The sequence below is a fragment of the Diadema antillarum genome, unplaced genomic scaffold (genome assembly GCF_040938485.1).
Source record: "Diadema antillarum isolate AM-2024a unplaced genomic scaffold, OU_Dant_1.0 seq00000586_RagTag, whole genome shotgun sequence".
NCBI lineage: Eukaryota > Metazoa > Echinodermata > Echinoidea > Diadematoida > Diadematidae > Diadema > Diadema antillarum.
In genome coordinates, this window is record NW_027271520.1 from 1,317,469 (window position 1) to 1,341,487 (window position 24,019).

Sequence of the window (24,019 nt, forward strand, 5' to 3'; positions counted from 1 at the left end):
GTATGTTGATGATGGGATGAGAAGGGTTAACTGAAAGATTTTAGACTTGGCAACGTTGGCAGATACAAGCTTGTGTATACCCAATGAGTCTTGACTTGGGAAATTGTGGATGAACAGTTAATCTGAAACAACTGAGTCACATTCATGTATGATATTGTACTTATTCCTTTAAGGAGAAAAGGTAACCAAATGAATGGGGGGGGGGGGGGGTGGAGGGGGCTTAGCTACATCCATTCTTTTAACTAGCTTTACAAACAGTTTAATCACGCAACATGCTGGTCTAGGTATTAACTTCACTGACCTCCTTCAATCAGAAGCATGAACTGTAACCTAACACCACCCCCCCCCCCCCCTAAAAAAAAAAAAATAAAAAAAAAGGGAAGAAAAACATATCTATGCTTATCCCACTTGATGTAAAGTTACCATTTTTGGCAGATGATTAAGCTCATGAACAATCAGAAATATCAAAATTGCAAACAGCTAAGAGCGTACATGCTTCTGTAATTCCTTCATACTTCCATCCAATTGAGGTCAGAGATCTGGCAAAATGTAAACTAAAATGATGTCACTTCAAAGGTCCTATAGCTCGATGAACGTTTGCACACCATAGACTTGCAAATCCATAGGTGAAAGTGATTTTAAACAGTGCATCTTTTCTTTTCTTTTTCCAGCTTATGTTTGTGTTGTTTGTTCCCCAGATGATCTCGTCACGCTGATGACTTCAAGATAGCACCGGAGGTATCAATGGAATGCTTACATAGACACTTGATGCTATTTATGATGAGGCATCTATAGAGTTGTACAAGGACACTTAGTGAAGTACAAAACCTGCGACATATTACTACCTTTGATAGTATCCTTCCATATTTTTGTGTCTTACTTCATTTGAAGACTATTCTGCATGGTTCATTGACAAAAAAAAAAGAAAAACATCAATGACATGTGAATGCCATTCGATGGCAAAGTTGCTTTCATTTGCTTCTTCTATTTGAAACAGTTGTATCTTGTTTCGATACCAAAAGTTTCTAATGATGGCAATGGCTTAGTATCTAGAATACTATTATAGCTATCATCTTTTACCATCCATCACATCAGACTAGCCTCCAAGATAGTGTGCCTATGTGCAATATGTCACACATTAAGGATAAAATCAAAACTTCCAAATACATTTTTCTTCTGAAATGTGCAGTGAAATAAAGAGCATAGCAAAAGTGATGGAACAGTGAAAAGATCAACAATTTTTTTTTTTACAGGATCTACATAAACTACACATACATATGAAGAACACCTCTGCTTCAACAAAAAAAAGAGGAAAAAACACAGAAATAAAATATAATTCATTTGAGAAATGAAGTTAGGAAATTTATGACAGGAAAAGCATTTGGAAACTAGAAAGTGCAGATAATGATATGCTTTAGCACATAAAAATTGCACAAATAAATGCAATTCATTTGATTGTCCCCTTCAATTTTGACCCACCAAACAAAGTTTGAGAGCAAACCAACACGCCACCACAAATACTTTCACTTAGCATTGGATGACTTCGAGATATTGGCAAACTCCAAGCAAAAATGTTGCAGTACTTATGAAGAAACGACACGACTAGGTATACTCGGTGAGATGCTGGTTGGTGGCGCACACACGCCGCTCGCACATGGTACTGTAGAAATGAGATGTATCGCGCAAGTGGTCATAGATTATCAGACGTGGTATAAAAGGTACCAAGACATGAGTTCGTCTTCTACAAAATTCTTTCAAAAAATTGCTCATTCAAGACGACGAAATGTCTGCGTACTTCTTCTTTGTTTTACCAAAGGAAAGAAGAACTTGGCATGATGGATAAATTTTGAAAACCTAAGGCAAAAGTTCATGACATCTGGGCTTCGTGATGCATCCTGATTAGTTCTGAGCGCCGTCTTTCTGTCTCTGGGTCTGTGGCAATCGACTGCATCTTTGAATACTTGGCACGAGCATTTTTGAACCAGACATAGACCACGCGGTTGTTGTACTTGGGCTGGTGGCGGCGCCACTCGCTGGAGTTCAGTTCCTGGACGTAGCGTTCAATGGTTTGTCGATCGGGCCGCGGGTCGATGGCAAACCACGATTGAAGTTTGGGCACCTCAAAGGTTGGGTCGATGGTGAAGCGCTTGCGGGGAATGCGCGCCGTGGGCGTCTGCGAGGTGGTCGTTTGCGGCGACTTGGCCTGCTTCGGGGAGGACTCTGACTGCGATTTGTGCGATTGGGGCGTCGACGTCCTGTGCTGTGACACCGACGAAGTAGTCAGGGAGAGAGGAGTTGGTTTGGGAACAGACAATGCTCCGTTGTGGTAGTCTATCCTCCCCGTGGGGCAATCCTTCTGCATCAGCTCCACTGCCTGCAGGTATTGGGAGTGGGCCAAGGTGTTGATGGGCAGCCCGTGTGCGGCTGCTGCCATTTCGGGGGTTAACGAGATTCCGAAACCCGACGCGATCTTCCGTAAGTCCGGCACTTGGAGGGCAGCCTCGGGCTGCTGGTAGCCGTTCGGTAGCCGACTCGGGACGATCAGACCATTGCTGACAATACTGACAGGCTGGAGGTGTGGCTTGGCCTGCATGTGCAACAACGAGGGCAGTATGACAGGCTTGGGGACGGCCGCTTCCACGCGGTTCTCGCTGCGTTCCGAGTCCTCGGCCTCCACTATGGGCTCCTGCTTCAGTTGGAGAGGTCTCACGGGACTCTTTGCGGGACTCCGTGCAGGACTTCTCGCGGGGCTCTTTGCTGCATTCCTGGACGGTCCCTTGGTGGGGGGTCCCCTTTCCCTTTCCTTCTCTCTCTCCTCCACCTCCTCTTCATCCTCTTCATCCTCATCCTCTTTTTCCACAACCATTTCTTCTTCCTTCTCATCATCCCTCTCTTTATCTTCATCCACTACTAGTTCCTCTGGTGATTGCATGGATGCATAGGTCATGTCTTCATGCATCTGGGCAATGGCACTGGAGCGAAGCAGGTGCCGGTACTTCACCCGGGCGTTCTTGAACCAGATCATGATGGACGAGTACTGCAGGGGGGTGCCATTCTGGCGAAAGTCGGACGAGTTCAGCTCAGCCAGGTATACCTCCATCTCGGCGCGGCTCGGCCGGGGGTTCTGGCGGTACCAGCGCAGGAGGCGTGGGAGCTCCGTGCGCGGGTTGAAGAGGGTGCGCGGGCGTCGCCAGTGCCTGGAGCTGATGCGAGGCAGCGTGGCGCTGTCCACCTTGTCTGCCGGCAACATGGTGTTATCTGTCAGACCGTTGTAGATGTTGTACCACTGGTAGAAGGCTTGTATCTTCTCTATGGTCAGCTGTTTGGCGTACTTGCCCTGAAGGATCTGCGAAACAGTAACCTGTGCATGACAAACCAAAAGGATTTAAGGATCGGATTAAGATTGCCATGAAATGGGGGTATATGGTAGCTAACAAGTGAAGTCTTGTATGATATGAAAACAGCAATTTGTGGGATTGCAACATGTTTGCAGAGTACTGTATTTGTGATCATGGAAAACGGCAATGATTGTTCATTCTGTATTGAAAATGATACGGCAAAAACAATCTTCATAAAAATGATTCTGCAGAATTCTGCACAAGTGCAGTAACACAACCTGATAAAACTGACACATACACACACACACTATCAACTGCAAGCACGCATTCACAAACACACAAACACACACACACACACACATAGAAAAAGCATCAAATGTTAATCATTCATCCAAACTAGTTATTCCAACTGGAGTCTTTGTGAGCAAAAAAAAAAAATGCAATGCATCTTCAGAGTCTGACAACATAACCCTAGGATCTATACCCACCAAGAACACATGGAGGTTCAGAACATGATGGAAGCATCAAGCAGATGATCTGCAAGCTTTTTTAGAACAAAATTTTTCGAACTGCCCCCCGTAAGAAAGTTATCATCTGTGATAAAGCACCGAAAGTTATGACCATTCAAATGTCAATTAATCACCTAATACAGTGTCTTCGGGGTTCCTTAAAATAACCGTGCTAGTCATGTGATTGTGATGTTTGCAGTGCATGTGTCACACACTTCCCACAACCGGAATAACATCCGTTACTTTCATCAGAGCCTGTTGCTTTCTTCATGAGTCAAACATTAATGTACTGCACTATGTATTTTGCAGGCATCTAGGATTTTGTGCTTTGGAACCTGTACAAGACACTTTTGCAAGCAGTTAAGATTCACAATCAAGGACTGTAGCAGCTGAATGAGAAATGGGTCTTATGCCTTTGTAAGAAGCATATTCACTGATCTCCAACCTTAGAGAAAATATACACAAGCCTCTGTGCTTTGGGAGGTGAGGTCTTCTCAATTTCAGAAATATTGGTGGCATTGCAAAATTTCGTAAAAAAACCAACAACAACAAACTACTACAAAATGTATATGTGAATGCCATAAATCATTGCAATTTATCTGAATTTTTACTTTTTTTCCTTCTGCTTGGTTTTATTGCTCTTCTTGTTATTCTTTTTTTTGTTTTTTTGTTTTGTTTTGTTTTTGTTTTTGTTTGTTTGTTTGTTTGTTTGTTTGTTTTTTTTTTTTTTTGGGGGGGGGGTTCTGCAACATACCTGGATACATAGCTAGAAAAATAATACAAAACGAGACAACAACACAATTAGAAATCTTGACAACCCTGACCCTCCTGTTGTAGATACATTATGACTAGTCCAGTCCTACAAATTTTGTCTGAAAAGCAAAACAAAAACAAGACAAAAGCAAAACAAAATCTATATAAATATTTTGACATCACGAGTGGAATAGGGATAACTGTGATCTGGGAAGTATGGAGATTTTGTTTGGTGGGAAATGAAGGCATATTCTTCAGAATTTCAGTAGTTATGTTTGCATGCAGTTGCCAAACTTGAAGTTTAAGTGGAAAACTTAACTGTTGATGATAAGCTCCACTTCTGAATTCACGACATGGGTTCACACGCACACCTATTCCTTTAAGATACAACTTATGAGTGAATACCGCTCGATAATTATACCGGAAGTGCAGAGTCTTCGCTATGACCTTATGCCCATACAAAATAGCACAGCTGGAGGTTGACCCGGCAGCAAATTCGAAAAGCAAGGGTCACGCTAACTCAAAAGCTCGTCGATCATTGTGTCCATACGGAGCGAAACTACGAGTGGGGACCCCCCCTTGGCTCGCGGATAGAGTGTAAACCCTAAGATGTTTTGTGGTTCTAATCATTGACTAAACTTTAAGACTGCTAACTTTTGAGTGCGTCCACACAGCGCTTAACTAAAAATCAATCATCGAAAGACAAGTTTCTGACTTAAACTTAAAGTTTAGGAACAGTGTGTGAACGTAACTTTGGTCTCCAATCGGTTTTTGGAGAATGAGGGTCCACTTTGCAAATGAAAACATTCATCATTAGGAATGCAAAGTGCACGCTGTGATCCATTCACAACTTTTAAGGATGTTTTGACACTCTTCAAGCTCACTAAGGTGTACACTAACCGCCCCTCTTCCCCCTCCCCTTTCCCTCCAGCCCCCCCCCCCCCCCCCGACATGCCTTAATGTTTCAGTAAAATAGTATTGTAAGACTTAAAGGGGGGGGGGTATTGTTACCAGCCAAATTCAACCTACTTCCCTCGTTTATGATTTGCAAGATAAAAGTAACTTTGTACACATTTTCATATCTCCACCTGAAAACAAACCTATTGCCTTGTGTTGCTGTATTTTTAGCAAAATTATCCACGCTACAAGGGCAAATTGGTATTGGTAAGAAAGCGCACAAGTACAAGCCTGAACACATGTAGATCCCCCCTCCCCCCCCCCCAAAAAAAAAAAAAAATGTTTTTGCTGCTATTGTTGCACAGAGTGGTATAGTGTAACAAACCATCCCTACCTATAGCATTCTAATATAATTTTTGTTTTTGCTGAGTTCTCATAGCTTTAGATAATTTTGTTTTCAGTTTTGAGTTTGTTTGTTTGTATTCTTTTAGACTTGTTTCTTAATCCTAAGTCTTCTTGTCTTCACATGGTAGAGCTCGCTTACTCAAAGGAGCAACATTTTGTTTGTAAAGACGTGAAGTACGCATATTTGCATCAGCCTGTGCTTTTAGTCACCACATCTACCTTCAAGAGCTCTCTAAATCTGCAGGAACATCTCCCCTGGATCGTTAAAAAAAAAGGGGGAAAAAAGGCCAAAAAAAAAAGTTTACCTAGAGACTCCGGCTTTCAACAGAGAGGAAACAATGATTCACGTCAAACGTCCAAGTAATTGACACATCCCAGCTCGGCAAAGCAATCCATCCACGTCGTATTGCCAATTTGGTGACTCACGACGCTATCAGAATAGGCAGTGGTTCTCCACCGATCGGCGAAGCACACCACATTTCCCTCATTCTCGTTCTGCTTCTCGACCACCGCAAACGGTCTAAATTTAGATCAATCAAACCTAATCCGGATTTTTTTCCCCCTCCCTCTTTATTTTTACGATTCTAAGCCTGTCATTTCATCTTCAATTTGGATGCCATATAAAGCATCCCATGTTCTTGTCTTGTATGTATTTGCATTTGATTCACCCTTCTTATTTTTCCGTACCAAGGATGATGGTAAGACGACATCTCGAAAGCATAGACACTACTTATGAATATTCACGAACCGTGACATCCTGTGTTCAAAAGCGAACCTCATAAAATGGCATAACAGCTCCCGTCTCTGGCAGTGATTCACACGATTCCCCCAAAACACAGCACAGACCAGCACAAAATCTTACAATCAATCTCTTGCTCTGTGAAATGTTATGTAACCTCTTAGTGTGTCATACTAGCAGGTCAATGTATGATATTAAATATTCATTAATTGTTTATTCCACCAAAATCTTCACAATGCCCTGGCTACTCTGGTCTGTACTACAAACTCCCAAAAATTTGCATGGGTGGGACTATCATCAGAATGCTTGCAAGATACTTGGGACAATCCCTTGGTCCCTGACTACACTACAGATACAATGACAGAAATATGTATACATGTACACACAAACTACAGAAATATGATAACCACATCAATGTCGCAATTTGTGAGCATTCCAACAGATTAATTCAAGTGCTGGTATGGTGGGTTTTTTTTTCTTCATATCATTGGATTTGTTATTGTCATTATGATATTGGTTTATCATAGCTGTAATTGGTGGCAATCTCCAGGAAATTTTCACAACACATTGCTGTAACAGAAAAAGTCAATGTGTTAAGTTGATATTCACCAATGCTAGTGGAACCCAAACTGAGAAATCACTCTTTTTTTATTTCCCAGAGACTTTTTTTTTTTTTTTTTTGGGGGGGGGGGGGGTTGGGGGTGGGTGGGATAAAGACTTCATGATATTCTTAAGACAGACAGACAGACATTAAATGGCAGGATATTCACTAAAAATCACATTCTGTCACTAATGGCCACAAGCCACGCACAATTCTATTCAACATTATGAGGTCTCTGTAAAAACAAAAAAAAAAGTCTTAATATCATTTGCTTGTGTGTGTGTGGGTATATATACATTGTACATGTATGTGCATGTGTGCCTTTGTCTGTGTGAACCTGTGTTTACATTTAATACACCACGGTTTTATATGCAGATCAGACACACACAGAGAGATTTATACACACACACACACACACACACACACATACACACTGATCGCCTAGAAAGAGATCTTTATCTTCTTTCCTAATATAGTACATCATACACACAAACACAAACACACACACACACACACACACACAAACACAAACACACACACACACACGCACACAAACACGCTGGGAAAAATGAGGGGAACAAGTGCAATGTAATCAAATAATCCTTCCTCAAATCTGAAGAGAATCACAAGGTAAGCTCACACACAGGTAACGCCTGGACTGCCCTACTGGCCGCTACAACAATGGCAAAAAAAGAAAAAAAAAATGCATTATGATATTGGGCCTATGCGTCGGTCATGGCCATACATCTATATTTCTCACAGGTTGGTCATTGTGACAATGCACAGCTTTGCCACAGCTAATTGAAATGGACGTTTGCATTACAGGTCTTGATCGTGTGGTCGCTGAAAGCAGCAACAAAACAAAAAAAAAAGAAGAAAAAGAAGGAGAGAAATACGATGGACCATGCCTCAACTGCATAAAGAAGTGAACATTTGCCCACTCGTGAGACAAACAGGTGGTTTGGACGAGACTCCAAGCCTTCGTTACTATCAGGGTCTTACAAACTCACTCCCCCACTTGCCCCTGACAAGTACAAGCCACTGTTGGGCAAGTGGATTAAATGGTTGTACTAGTTTGTCTAAAAGTATTACTATTAGGACCACTGGCTAGATGCCTACTTGGAAAATCAGAAAAAAAAATATCTTCTGTAATGGCAATATTTGCATACAGTTCTACAAGAAGGCTGGAGAGGAAAATGAAGATACTGGGGTTAATAAATCGAGGTGTTCTACACAGGATGAGGTAAACAGCAAATATCATAAGAGGGTTTGGACATTTTTGCCACAAAAAGGCCTGAAAACAAGTTTCTTGCAAAAATCTGGAGGAGGTGATTTGAAGGACTGCCACTACATTTTTGCTGATTTTTCAAAAGGTTTATGTGTTTTGCCTATCATGATCCATATGCTTGCATATTAAATGAGATCAATTACCATCATAATCACCGTAACTGTTACCATCATCACCACCACCATCACCACCATCACCAATGGTCACAATCATCACCACCATCATCACCACCACCATAAGGACCACCACCATCATCACCATCACCACCACCACCACCATCATTACCATCATCATCATTACTAACACCACCACCAATACCACACAACATCACAACCATCATCACCACTACCATCATCACCACCACCATCACCACCATCAGCACCATCATCACCACTACCAACACCAACAAAATCACCATTATCATCACCACCACCACCAGAACCACTATCATCACCATCAATACCATCATCATAACCATCACCATATTATTTTCATCATCATCATCAGCAGCAGCAGCAGAGGTATCATCTGTGGTAGAAGGGGACACCAGGAGGAGAGGTGTGTGGATACCACTCACCTGTGAGAATGGGCATCCATGGCTGACCAGCAGGGTGGGGCCTCTTTTCTCCAGGATTTGCAGGAGCTTGACCCGCAGCTCGTGGGCTGGGTGGGCGCGGCCCGCGCTTCGCCCGTCCCCCGTTTTCATGCGCCGTGCCATCATGCCGAACGGAAGGTCCAAGCCCCGCCGGAGGAGGGAGTTGATGCTGGCCGAGGAGCTCTTACCGGTGGGAGCGGAGTGTTTGGGCGTCGCCGTGTCACTGGGGGAAAGCAGAGAACTCCGCCATCTTGATCATTTCAACCAAAGGAAGTGAGCGTATATTGTCTCTCTACTCTCACGCACCGACAACCACACCCATAATCATCTTATGCAGCATCTTTGCCGGTTTTCAAAGCGTCACTTTATGAGAGCAAGACAATGCTACCACGTAGAGAAAATTCTTTCCTCTCATATTTCATCCATATCATAATAAATTAAAGTTACCAGAATTACACCATTTGGTTGTTGTTGTTTTTTTTGTTTGAAGAAAAATAACAACAGTGGATACAATTAGCTGTATGCAGCATACTTTCAACATAGACAGTTGTGGGCTTTACACTATTACATGAAATACAATGTAAATTCTTTCATTTTTTCTAATAAAATTCTTCTGGATTCATACAATGTAGTCCTACCAACAAATTGCACAATGGTGTAATGAGAGAATGCCAAGAAAAAAACAGTGTTTTGCCAGCACTTAAGCAAATAATTGTTGCATTGTATAATCCACACTCACAAAATAAGAAGAAGATGGAAAAAACATCAAGATTGCATTAACCACTATCTCACGAGCTGCTGAATACCAAAGATGACATATTAGAGGGAAACTATTGAGAGCAGGCGTCCTTTTCAGCTACTAAACCGTCAAGTCCACCAGGAAGCCTTATACACTAGAAAACCCTCCCCAACTCTTGCGGAAAACACAATTCCTCTCACTTGTGAAGGCAGACATCACACGCTAATCCGCTATGAACTCTAGCATTTCCTAATCTTCTTACATACTGCGGCTGCAGTGGGGGCAGTTGGAGAGAGGAAAAAAGCAACAATGGAACAACCAAAGTGTTCACCGTGCAACTTGCGATAGGCATCGCGCCTTGTTCGTTCTCTTGTAACGGATCGCAGGAACGCAGAGACATCCCAAAAAAGTGGATGCACTCCCATCACACCTATACAGCCTCAAAATCGACAGCAAGAATGGTTGCATTTTGCTGCTTTTCTCATTGCTGTTTCAGGGTATGGTAGAGAAGGCAAGAAGCAAATATGCTTGTAGAGACAATGCCCTTCGACTTGCATCATCCTAATCCGCGGACAAGCCAGCACAAGGAGCAAAGTAGTAGAATCGAGGTGCTATCCATGCAATACTCCCCATCATCAAAAGGATATTTTCAAACACTCAACAGAATGTCGACTTCTGAAGGCTTATAGTAAAACTCTAGAGATTTCACACATATCAATATAAGTGACTGAGAGCTGTAAAATTTGAGTCAAAAGTGCGGTTTGCAGAAATGCCCATTTTGAAATTTCACTTTATTGTACTTGACCTTCATTGCAGGGAAAGTACTATACTATTCCCTCTCAACCTTCAGATCTCACGAAAATACTCCCCCCCCCCCATATCTTTTAGGAGACACCTGAGTACAAAAAAATATAAATATGTCAGAGCCTTGAGAGAAGACTAATGCAATATTTGAGGCAAGATAGAAAAATGAAAATAAAAAGAAGATGACTTGATGTTTCCTATGATTCAGCAAAGTAATGGCATTCACCAACAGCGTTTAACACTGACACTCATTTTGCACCTCTTTTTGGCAAAGATGAGAGATACAATTTGTAGACAATTTCTTTGGCTTCCATATGTGCCTAAAGGCAGGGCGTGACATTAGCGGTGGCCTGGGGCTACTACAAATTGATGTTGGGCCACCTAATTTCTAAAAAGATTACTTTTAGCGGTCACCAGAGAAAAAAGTTGGTGTCAAGCCCCGATACAGGCTAATAGCTGCAAGGGGGTATTTCATTAAAAACTTAAAAACTTAAAATTTGGCAGATAATGGTCATTACAGAACTAAGATTCTTTTTATTCATGCATCTACAGTGGTCATGAACATAGTACAGCCACGATCCAAAAGATATCTAGTAATATCATGTAATACTGCAAAAATATTCAGAGGGGAGGGGTGGGTGTCCTCAATGACTTCTCCTGAATTACTTTTTACTACAAACTCTCTTGGTGGGGCTTGCAGGAAATATGTAAGTAATTACCAGTAATCAATATCATGAACATGATCATGATGACAATGATACTGATGATGATGGTGATGGTGATGATGGTGATGGTGATGATGGTGATGGTGATGATGATGATGGTGATGATGATGATGATGGTGATGATGATGATGATGGTGATGATGATGATGGTGATGATGATGATGATGATGGTGATAATGGCGATGATGGTGATGGTGATGATGATGATGATGATGATGATGATGATGGCAATGATGGTGATGGTGATAATGGTGATGATGATGGTGATGATGATGTTTACATACATTTGTACCCTCTGCTCTCCCACTGTCTTCAGGGTAGAAGCCTAGGATACTGTGCTTACTAATGTACATGTAATCTTCTTTTCTTCAAATTTATGTGAAGTGATTTTGGGGTCTTTTTGTTTGTGTTTGATTTTTCATAATTGCTTGTCTCATCACTTTCTACAGCTACACAAAGTCTTGTGGTGTGGCCCACTCTTCACCGTGGTAACAGTGCATAATATAACCTGGTCACATAATAACAAACTGGTCACACGACGGCACAGTCAAGTCAATCGCTTTATACGGCAACCTAACAACACTCTGATGAACGAAGGAGACAAAATATGGCTGGGGGATGAATAACTGATTTTATCTCTTCCTTCTCCGTGCTCATTTCAAGAGGCGAAAACATCAATACGCAATGCAATTGTGTGAAGCCAAGGTGATACAAACCTAGCTGTACTTGTCCACGAGCTCCAGGCAACTTAAAATTACTCTTGGGCAAGTAAAGACCTAACTAGCATAACTAGCATATCCCTGATTAAGAGTAGTCCTTGCAGGAAGTCCCACTTGGTCTATAAATATATAGTAAAACAATCTGGGGAAAAATATATGGCACATATTTAGTGAGGCTAATTTTTTCACGAATAGGGACTTTTCCACAATTTCGTGAGTGGTTTAAATTTTGCCATCATGGAGAACAGCAACGAACGGAGAAATGTACACGTGCACATCGCATTCATGTTGCGATCAGAGCTGATCTTTTTTTTTGCCATGTTGTTAAATTCGCAAATACATGTAGCATTTGACTCCCGAAGTTCGGGAAAAATAAAACACTCGCAAAATATATGGCATATACGGCACGCTGTAATGCCCTGCCAGGAGAATATGGTGCTGTTCATGCTCACTATGTACAAAGGCAAAAACAAAAAAGTTGACAAACACTCATTTAAAGGGGATGGCTAGCAACTGATGAGAGGGGAATCCACTCCAATGACTGTTCCAATCTTTGTGGTATTCATGTAAGAGTACATTATATATCTGTTGTTGTGTGAAAATTATTTGCCTCAAACTGGTCTCATATTCATGTAATATGCAGTACAATATTTCCAGGCTAGCATCACTGGACAGTGACAGTCCGATCGGTAACGGCTCAGAGAGTTGACAAAGAAGAAGAGGCAAACTTACCTTGAGAGGATGGAAATCTTGAGGGTGATGTGAGAGAGGAGATCGCCGAAAAGCTGGCCGACAGACGACTGCTGGTTGTCGGTGATGGAAGAAAATGGGAGGGGTTTCCAGTTCCTGACTTGAATGACACCTAGAACAAATGACCACAAGAAAGACAGAGACATTTAATAAAACCCTCAAATTCACCGGTCTCCTGCCTGTGATCATTTCGCAAATGCCCAGAGCTGTCGGGTATGCTTTAAAGAAATGTACAAATTCACACAAAAAAAAATTTGTTTGAAGAGAGAAAAAAATTATCTCTGCAAGCCATCTTGATAGCAATCAATGGGGTCTCTTCATCTGGCTTCTTCACGCTATCTATTTATCTATCTATCTATCTATCTGTCTATCTATCTATTTATTCATCTATCTATCTATCTATCTATCTATCTATCTCTCTATCTATTTATTTATCTATCTATCTATCTATCTATCTATCTATCTATCTTATCTTATCTCATCTATCTATCTATCTATCTATCTATCTATCTATCTATCTATCTATCTATCTATCTATCTATCTATCCTATCTATCTATCTATCCATCCATCCATCTATTCATCTATCTATCTATCTACCTACCTACCTGTTTCTCTCTAGATAGAGAGAAGACACACTACATAATGACCTTTTCCCATTATGAGGGGCTGGGAACCATGGAGAGATTTGATTGACTTTAAGTGCCTTGCATTCTGTTAAACTTATCACCCTGCATGTCCTCTATTTCTCTCCCCCCCCCCCCCCTTTCTTTCTTTCTGGCAAGAACCCCATTTGAGGAAAGCATTAAGAAGCTACAAAAGGTTTCAGACTTACAAGAAACTCTAAATTTGTATCTCAAAGCATGTTTCATGCTTATCAAGTTCCCTTTTTCAATTCTGGAGCCCAATGAAACAATCACATTTCTTCCATAAGTGCTTGGCTCATCGCAGTCAAGAGGTGTTTTCCATTTTTCGTCTTCAAAGTTCTCTTGTCATTTCACATTGACTGCAAACAAACTAAAGGCTTATGTTCAGATCGTAAGAAAATGGTGATAGAGCATTGTGTATGCAATGTATTTGTTGCATATTTTCATTTGAAATGGGAATAGATAAACAGATTGGAATATGATATGAAACAAAATGAGATTAGCCACATTCGGTGCAAGCATTTGCAGTCTGTAGAATCATGTTTTCAACCTTTTTTTTTTTTTTAAAAACCCAAGGCCCACTTTGGCATTTGTAATGTGTTTGGAGGCCCAGTTACATGAGTAGATCTAATTCAAATTTAGATTTCATTTTAATTTGGGGAAGACATCGTGACCCACTGGTTAAGAAGCACTGCTGTAGGACACCTTTGTTGAGGTGGGGTAAACTTCACAATTTATTCCCTCTTGCCACAGTTTGATTTCACACGTGACTACCGCATATCACTCTCATACAGTTTTATACATCACATACTGTATATATGCCATATATTTAGTGAGTCTAAATTTCCGCGAATCGGGACTTCCTGACGATTTCGCGACTGGTTAAATTCGCGATCATGGAGTACTGAACTGAACAGAGAAATGGGCATACTAATACGTCACATTCATATCGAGATCAAAGTCAATTTTTTGCCGTGTCTTTGATTTTGCAAATAGCACCCAACTCGCTAAATATGCGAAAATAAAAACCTCGTGAAATATTCGGCGTATACGATACTGTGCATTTGGCTGACAGGCCATGGAGTTTGTGATACAGCTGCTGTATCAAACTTCCTTTGCAACTGAAAAGCAGTCAGCTTGGTGTCTCAATGTAGTGTCGGAATGGCCTGTCGCCCTAAACATGACTGTGAACAAGGAAATCTTGCAGTGTGAAACTCCTCCATGAAGAGTATGAGCCAGATTGTCAGGCTATTGGGGGGTGGGGGTAATGAAAGGAAACAAAACTGCAACATAACAGCTGGGATAAACTTTGTACCCATTTCAGTGGTTTCTTTGTGCTTGCAAATCCCTGTGATATACATGTGTAAAACCAAGAGAATCAAATGTCACAAAGTTTCACTGCTGGTTCAGGGATATCTGTGTAATGGATGTAGATGTTTACCAAATGATAGCCTCTATAATCTCTCATTGGATGTAATGTGATATGAATTATTGTACAAATTACAAGGTTCCATGTACTTTTTCCCTGTGAATACTCTATGCTCACTAGTGCAAAAGGATCAAGAATGAAATGACAAATGAATGTATTTAGATAATTTTATGAAATAACACTATTTACATGCTGATGAGAATAACAACTTCTGCAAAGTGATTCAATGTTAAAAATATGAAGATGATATTTGCATGAAACTAGAATATATCCCACTAGACACCATGCATATTCTTTGCCCTTTTTTTTTAATCATAAGGAGCTGAATATTAAGAAGATTTAAGAACATGAAGAAACAACTGTTTTCATCTACTTCAAGGCAACTTATTTATTATTTACACCAAAGATTGCCTTCAAATCAAGACCGCCGTTTTTCAGTATTACAAGAAACCAGTTAGGGGAGCGCCAACAGATGTCGAAAGTACAGCAAAGTCCACTAAAAGCCCTCAGTGGTTTTGTAATTGCCCATACCCTCAAAGACACGCTTAGGCCCCGGTCTCAGCTGAACCCTCAAAATACGGACACAAAGCCCAGAGATTGGCTAAAAACCTGTAAAACAATATCCCACTTCAGGCAGAATAAATTCCCTATGTACACATGATTACCAGGCCTAAATCTCTTATATCTACAGGCATTAAGCTGCAGCACAAACTCAACTTTATTTTGTCCAGTCTTTTTTTTTTCCTCGCCTAAAATGGCTCCATTTGTATGATTTCTCATAGGCCACAGAAAAATAAGGAGAAATCCATTTGTAACTTCAATGTCATGAGAAAACGAAGCTTTCTACTCCAGATGTGACAAATGCTAAATTAGGACATACATACTGTATATGAAGAGTTTGATTGCAAAAAGGGGTTAAGAGCCATTTTTACACATTTCAAAGAATGTCTACCATCAGATAGTAAAAACAAAATAACACTTTCTAGTGATGCCTCACTTGTTACATAACAAGATAACAAAGAATATTGTCAAAGTTATGGTGAAAAAAACCCATATTCCATCATTATTTTGTCTTTTTAGCAGCTGTAGTATCTTAAGTTTAAGGACAGAGTAATAACTTGTTCTGCAATCAAATATACAGTATATAAATCGAGAATTCCTTCGCAGGTGTATATCTGTGGTGAAAATGGGGAGAATACAATGTACATTCAGTAGATCAAACTTTCGTGCAAGCTTCAAGTAGGCACACAACGATTCAGGTTCAAAGTACTCTTCTCATACACCTACATGTAGGTTGTTTTTCCGACCAGCAATCGAAAGCTATCGCCGCAACCTTGAAAAAGGGCGCCATCAGAGTTAGCTTAAGACAGGGAAAGGATTGCTTTGTCGATAAAAATTTACGTCTTCATATTCACGTGACCTTTCTGACAATTACCGGACAGAAGGTGCAAATTATCATATTGGTGACTGAATGTATCTGTCGTATCACTAACTAAAGTATGCTCAAAGGACAAGTACAAGGAGAATCGATGTTGAAGAATTGCTGTTGAGAATTCATATTGCCGACAATTTATGCTGACGAGAATTTATGCTGAAGAGAATTCATATCGAAGAGAATTGATAATGTCGGAGGGAATTGATGTTTAAGAGAATTTGTGTTGAAGAGAATTCATAGTGCCAACAATTTATGTTGAGGAGAATTTATGTCAAAGAGAATTACAGTAGAAGAAAGCATGTACGTTGGAGAGAATATTTTTTGAAGAGTTATGTTGATATGTTGAAGATTTATGCTGTGATGAATTTATTGCTGAAATTAAAAAAAAAAAGAAAAATTATGTCAGAGAGAATTTGTTGAAGAGTAGGCTGCTTTGAGAGGCAAAAGTGAAGGCAAGGGATTACAAAACTTTCAGTTTAAAGTGGCAAAATAGATTAGAAACTAGGCTCAATGAATGCTGATTTAAACAATGTTCTCTGAGATCATATTACATGTACCTGTGCAAATCAAGCCACAATTAGTTGTCAATAAAATGACAGTGACAATTCTTATAAATGCAACTTTTTGAAGAAAAAAAATGGCATTAATGATGGGTAACAATACAACATTGTCCTCATAGTTCAATCAACTTTCTGTATTTCATAGTGCGCAAAAATTGTGTCAGTGTCGATGTGTAGCAATTCAACATACATTAGTACTCTTCGCAGTTAAAACAACTTTCTGTATACAGCTTTATCACTGTATCATATAAACCAAAAATGACTGATTCTTTATTATTATTATTAGGCCTCATGATCCCATCCCAATGGGGCGTAAAACCTCTTACAGATAGGATGTTTAGTCAGTGCCCATTGACTTACTGTGAACTAATTCAGATATTTTTTGTTAATTTTTCTATTCTTCTTTTATTTTCATAAGGAAGGTCTTTCAGTTACCCCCCCCCCCAAAAAAAAATGACTTACAAAGGGGCCCTGCATCAAAAAAACACACAAAATACATACAAAGTTACATTAAAAAATAGAGTATACATATTGTTTCTTATAAAGATATTTAGCAAGCTTGCTTTTAAAAAAAAAAAGCCCAGGTCAAAACCAAATGTATCAATACGTATGCATGTATAATGTATGTAATACGTACCTATTATATGTTTATTGTAACACACTTACATATCCACATTCAAAACAGTATACATAAATTATACATAACATACTAGTATACATGCATAATACATTTGTAATCCTCTATCAAAAGTGACCCCCTTTTAAGGCCTGATAGCAAGGGGATTCCATGGAGTGGAAAGACTAGCCTGGCTCGGATACATCAGAGAATACCTGTAACGAATTGAGTACGGCATTCTCACTGATCTCCATACAGCCAAAGAATCTCTACCAGAGTACACTATACTGTTACCAATGAGCATATCGGTGCACATACTATCCTGTATGTATCCTGTATGTATTCGCTGACCACAAAGCCAGGCGCTATTCGTAGCTTTCGAATAAACCCAGCAGAGCAGTGAACGGAGATCAATTTAATCAGACCATCCATGTTTCTCCACGCCACTGGATTTTAAAGGCTGTATCAACAGTTCTGGTTGAGGTGAGGATTTAGCTTTTTAAAAGGTTTTACGAGATATTCAGAAACCACTCTATGAGATGTCAAAGAGCATGTACAATGTAATTCTATTAAAGGGGTATCAAAAGTTAATTTGGTGAAAATTGGTTTTGAAATGGCTGAGATATCCAAAAACAAGGTGAAACAAAGAGATCCTAATAAAAGGCATGGCCTGTCGCCTTTTATTATCAATACTTTTTTGGATATCTCAGCCATTTGAAAACCAATTTTCATCTAATAAACGTTGAATCCTTCTTAAAATTACATGCTCTTTCATATTTCATAAGAGTTTTCTCATTTATCTCACTTTTAGGAATGTTATAAACCTGAATCCCCACCTCAACCAGTACTGTACAGTCCCTTTAACACCTCTATGATTTCTGTTGAATTGGTAGCCCTTTAGTCGGCATTTGATAGAATAGAACAGCGTTGCTCTGAATCCAAACCAAAACTGCAAATCCAAGGTCTGGTAAGCAGACGAGAAGGAAACTATGCTATGAAATTTCTTATCCTGTGAAATTTCTTGCACTCTCCTCGAGTACTTAATTGCCTCGTAATTAAAAAAGACCTCTCAGTTTCAAAAGTGTGCTGTAGACATTATGCCGTGACCAAACATGCAAATGCTTGGAGGCACTGACAACAATCATAACTTTTTACTTCAAAGGGGTTGTGTCAAAGGGTGCGTTTATAAGATTTTGCGTGCCTAGAATCACTGTTTTGAAACACTGTTTTGAATCACAGTTTCGGTAGGAGAGCGTTTATAAGATTTTTTCTCCGAGCGTGTTGGGGCTCTCGCTCAGACTGTGTCATTGCGCAACTCACTCTGCGCAGTTTTTCCTCGGCAAAAGGTCAAACAGGGTGCGCGCAAGGCATTGTGACGCCACATAAACAGTGTTTGCAATCGCGGTTGCGTTTATAAGATTTTTGAAACATTGATTCTACAGAAACACTGTTTGTAAACGCACTATTTCGTGCGTTTACAAACAGTGTTTCAAAACACTGTTTCAAATCACGGCGAGCGTTTATAAGAATTTTTTTCGAGCTAGAATCACTGTTTGGCCAGAAACAGTGTTTCAAAACACTGTTTCTGGCCAAAAGAAAAATCTTATAAACGCACCCAAAGTCACATCTGCAATCACACAATCTCGCTAGAAGGAGAGTGCAGGTAATGAAACTAGTATTGTGGCAGTTTTCTCAGAAGTCGCTGAACATTCGTGCTCAAAACACGAAACTTGAACCATTGGGGGTACCCTGTTTGTGACAAAGATAAGGAGGGCTTCTGTCTTGTCTGTGTCCTTCACGTACAATTGTGTATACTCACATGAAAAAGACACAAATGAAAACATGTTCTAGGTTATAATGATGGCATAACTGATTATCAAAGGAGCCTTGTTGTTTCAAAGATCAAACAATGAACGCAGCCAACATTCGCAGCATTAAACTTTCTTGAATTGGAGTCGACAACCTTTTTAGAGGCATGAAACTTTTGCGAATCTCTACCAGTTGGCATTCAATGCATTATGCAGAAAAAACACTTAAATTGTGTGCATTTTACTTTTGCAAATCTTGGTTCCTTGCAAAATTTGCAAAAGTTTCATCCACATGAAAATTTCTTGGATTTACAGTACTCATTAAGGGGTGCACAAATCCTGTGTGCTGATATGAGTAAACCTTGAAATCTACCATACGAATCTCAACCTACATGACAACATCACTCTATTACAAACCCTGAAACAAAAGCATTGCTTCGTTTCTACCAGATTGATGATTTTCTATCAACTGCATTTTATCCCTTCAAAAATGTATGCACTCGTGGAAAACCTAACATGACAAAATACCAATATTATTCTTCATTCCTTCACATTCCTGGTGGGTTTTTGAAAAGCAGTTTCACAAGGAAATGGCAACTTTTTAAAATCCAGTGCATGCACATGAACACGCAAAATTGAAAAAAAAAAAAAAAATTCCCAGAATTGAATTTCTCCTCTCATAAAGCGAGAATTGTGCCCGACTGTATCATAACCGTTGTACATCGAAGATTGCTTGAAAAGTATAAAGTCTAAAGAGGGACCCCCCCCCCCAAAAAAAAGAAAGAAAGAAAAAGGAAAAGAAATGAAAAAGGCTCAATTACACAGCAGACATGCTGGGGCACAAAAAACAAGGTCAGACTACGTCTCTCACAGTAGGGCACTATGAACCAGGAGATTAAAGTGGTCACATATGAAACTTAAGAGTAGAAAAAAGAGAAAGAGATAGAAAGAGAGAGTATTAGATCATTCAAACAGATGTTGCTGCCACAGGGAGTGAGTCAAAAATTAGCCCCACATGTGAGAGAAATACATTTCTTAATCTCTTTGTTATTTATTCTTTTTCTTTTTTTCCCTTCGGGCATACGATGAGCGTTCCGAGTTTCGCTTTAGAAACGCCCGTGTTGATGATTGCTCCAGAGCATATAAAATAAAAACAACAACACACAGAACAACCCTGTTTTTTTTTTATTTTCAATGGCAGTGTGATTTCTTTGGGTGTGTATTAGTGTGGGAGTATGAGCATGTGTGAGTGTGTGTTTTGTCTGGTTTGGCCAAAATCTGTTTCTAGACCATGAGCTCCACTTGCTTTTGTGGAGCTTTTTGTGCAGAAAGTGTGCACTCCTTGTGAAGTCTCAGCAAGCTTTTGGGGTGACTCTGTGGCAATGACACAGGCTTGCGCAATCGCACACAGCGGACTCAGAGGACGGTGAGCGTACAGTTAGCCGCCGCCCGTCGTCGGTGGTCGCAGCGCAACCTGCGCAGTACGTCGATTCCCAAACGCCGGATTCCTTTAAGGGCCACGGGGGAGCACTTTAACAAGCCACTGATGCTCTCGCTCTGCGAACTGGAGGGAACTAATCCGGAATGTGCAAAGTCAACACGGCTTTTTAATCCCTCCCCCAAGAAAGCCTGGCTTCTGCTGTGCCTTCCCCTTATAATCCCCCCAATCTACAATTGCTAATCCTTAATCTAGAATTCCATCTCAAAAGTTGACCTGACGTTTTTCCAAGCCTGTGCAGTTTGCTCAAGAGGTTTAATTTCTTTCTCTTCTCTGTGTGTGTGTACTTCTTACTCCCTCCTTTTCTTTTCTTTATCTCTTTCTGTCTCCATCTCTGTATTAGCCAAAGGGCTTTAGCATAAAATATAGAACTCTTGTGCTAATAGTATCTTCGGAAGAGGCTTATGGTTAAAGCAGAGACTGGAGAATAAAGAGCGGCACATGATCAAGAAATATGTGAGAAAACCGCTTGTCTGGTTTGATGCGGCATTAACATCTTATTAAAAAACTTCATGCTGGCGTCTAAGCCACGTATAATGCACAAAAAGAAAAAAAAAGTTTTTCAGCATGGCTTTTACTAGCTGCACAGCTGGTCAAAGCAAACCTCATGACGTACATGTACTTCTAAGATGGATATTCCTGAACTATACACACGTGTGCAAATTATAAAATCAGCTTCTACAAGCCAGTTTTCTTCAAGGGCGTTTGTCAGCCCGAGTGCTAATGTGCCTTAACACAACACATCTCATATGTTTCAAGTGGAGTTTGCTAACTAATAAAAGTATCCTCGTTGCCAACCTCTGCAGATCCAAAAACAATCTAATCGAAAGTACCAGCGACATATCTTTAAGGCAAAAAGTATGAGTTGGTTTTGAAATGAAACAAAAAATGCACATTAAGGGTGCAAAATCAAATTTCAGAGAAAAACAACATTAAAGATGTAAAAAAAAAAAAATTGTCTTTGATGAAAAAGAATCATATTATCATAAAAAGATATACATGTAATAGTTAGTAGCTTTGGAGTATGAATTGTATACCTCAGTCACTGTTTCTGATAAATTGGCATTTGAAAACTTGAAAACAAAATATAAGGATATGGCTTTTGGGAAACAATAAACTTCAATGATGCATTAAACGAACCACTTATCAGAGATGCACTACTTAATAAGTGATAAACCTCACTGACTGAGACTTGGTGTAGGTGTATACATGCTTATATCTTCACACACTTACAATGTACGTGTGTTGTATGTACGTCTATGATTTGTTTCATGGTGCGCATGACTTTTGAACAAATGTGTATAATGAGTAAACTTTTTTTTTTTTACAACTGACTGGGTGAAAGGGTGATATTTCATGGGAAAGCCAGAAGGTGAATACAACTCAATAAACTACAAGCAGGAGATTACTTTTGTTGAAATCTGATCTTACTTTGTGAATGTGGGATGTTGCATATTCTCTTATACAGGGCTCGACATTAACGGTGGCCCGGTGGCCCGGGGCCACCAAAAATGAAAGTCGGGCCACCAAATTTCAAAAAAGGGCAAATTTGGTGGCCTGCCTCGGGTCACCAAAATTTTTTGAAAAGTGTCATTTATCTATGTTAAGATGTTGCAACCCATGTGCCTGTCAATGAATATTTATACTTAGTTTTACCATTCAGCAGTTAAATTTGTGTAAAGGATGGATGAAAAGGACTGAATGAGTGCCTGAGAGTGAGTGTTGCGAGTTTGTTGAGGTTTATTTATGAGTAGATATGTCCAGCTTCCAATTCTTACTATGACAAAACTTGAATTTGTGACTCATCAAAAAAAAAGCAGGAATTTTAATGGTTTTTTTTTAATTTTTGGGGGCCACCAAAAATTTGAAATTGATGATTTTGGTGGCCCCATCGGGCCACGAAATAAAAAAGTTAGTGTGGAGCCCTGTCTTATATCACATTTACTTCAAAATGATTTACTGTTACAGCACCAAGATTTGGATTTTCATGCAAAAGTTTGCCAGATCTCTGTCTTCTTGTAATGATTCTATGGTGTCTTCTAAAACTACAGTTTACTTTATTAAACAAAAGAGCATAATTTTGGTCAAAACCTTCTGTGCTGAATCCATGATATATGGAAGAATATGATTGTGTATTAAGAAGTTAAAAACCTTTAATTGATACAGGAATCAACACTTCTGTGAAGCAATTTCACTCTTTTAAACACAACATCCCTCTCAAATTGTACAATGAAGAGTAATCTATTCATTTGTTTCTCAAAATGAAAATAATGGAATTAGAGACAGTTACACAACAAGGGGCCGCTTCCCCCTGAACTTTCGAGATCAAATTATGTGCATCCAAATATTGGCTTTGAGGACTACTGAAAGTTTTTATCCCTTCCCCACTCTTGGCCTCAAAGAAGGCTTAAAGGGACTGTACAGTTCTGGTTGAGGTTAGGACTTAGCTTTTAATGTTTTGCGAGATATTCAAAAACCACTCTATGAGATGTCAAAGAGCATGCAATTCTAAGGGATATCAAAAGTTTATTTGATGAAAATCGGTTTTGAAATGGCTGAGATATCCAAAAACAAGGTGAAACAAAGAGATCCTAATAAAAGGCGTGGCCTGTCGCCTTTTATTATTATCATTTTTTTTTCGATATCTCAGCCGTTTGAAAACCAATTTTCATCAAATAAACGTTGAATCCTTCTTAAAATTGCATGCTCTTTCATATTTCATAAGACGTTTCTCATTATCTCACTTAGGAATGTTATAAACCTGAATCCCCACCTCAACCAAAAGTGTACAGTCCCTTTAACAAGGATGAGAAACTTGTAAAGACTTTGAACGCTTGGTGTCCTACAGATCGAGGCTATAGTGTGGCCACATGCAATGGCTGTTGTATGTTGTGTGTAAATACCACTTCATTATTAAAACTCCGACAAAAGTTTTATTGAAGAGAAAAATAGTTTGACTGATAATGATACCGACAATGATAATACAATGTGTGCTACTGATATTCAATATATCAGTAAAAATAATGATAATCATAAATCCACAACTCTGAATACTGTATCTAAGGTAACATGGGGATGTAGTATTCTCATAAAGAGACAGAATAAGGTCAAAGCTTTGATACATCCCATTTTTACCTGTGAAAATGGAATTTCCGTTTGTCTCAC

General features: G+C 39.7%; 1 protein-coding gene across 1 annotated transcript in view; it reads right to left on the reverse strand.

Annotated features, from left to right (window-relative positions):
• Positions 1-431: 431 nt before the first annotated feature.
• The window catches only part of LOC139735617 (uncharacterized), a 60,038-nt gene continuing 36,450 nt past the window's right edge, over positions 432-24,019 (reverse strand). Inside the window, exons 4-6 of the mRNA XM_071646373.1 lie at positions 12,845-12,974; positions 9,108-9,366; positions 432-3,361 (exon numbers count right to left, since the gene is read on the reverse strand). Of these exons, the coding sequence (XP_071502474.1) occupies positions 1,868-3,361; positions 9,108-9,366; positions 12,845-12,974 (1,883 nt within the window). The 3' untranslated portion in view covers positions 432-1,867. The remainder of the gene's footprint in view (positions 3,362-9,107; positions 9,367-12,844; positions 12,975-24,019) is intronic.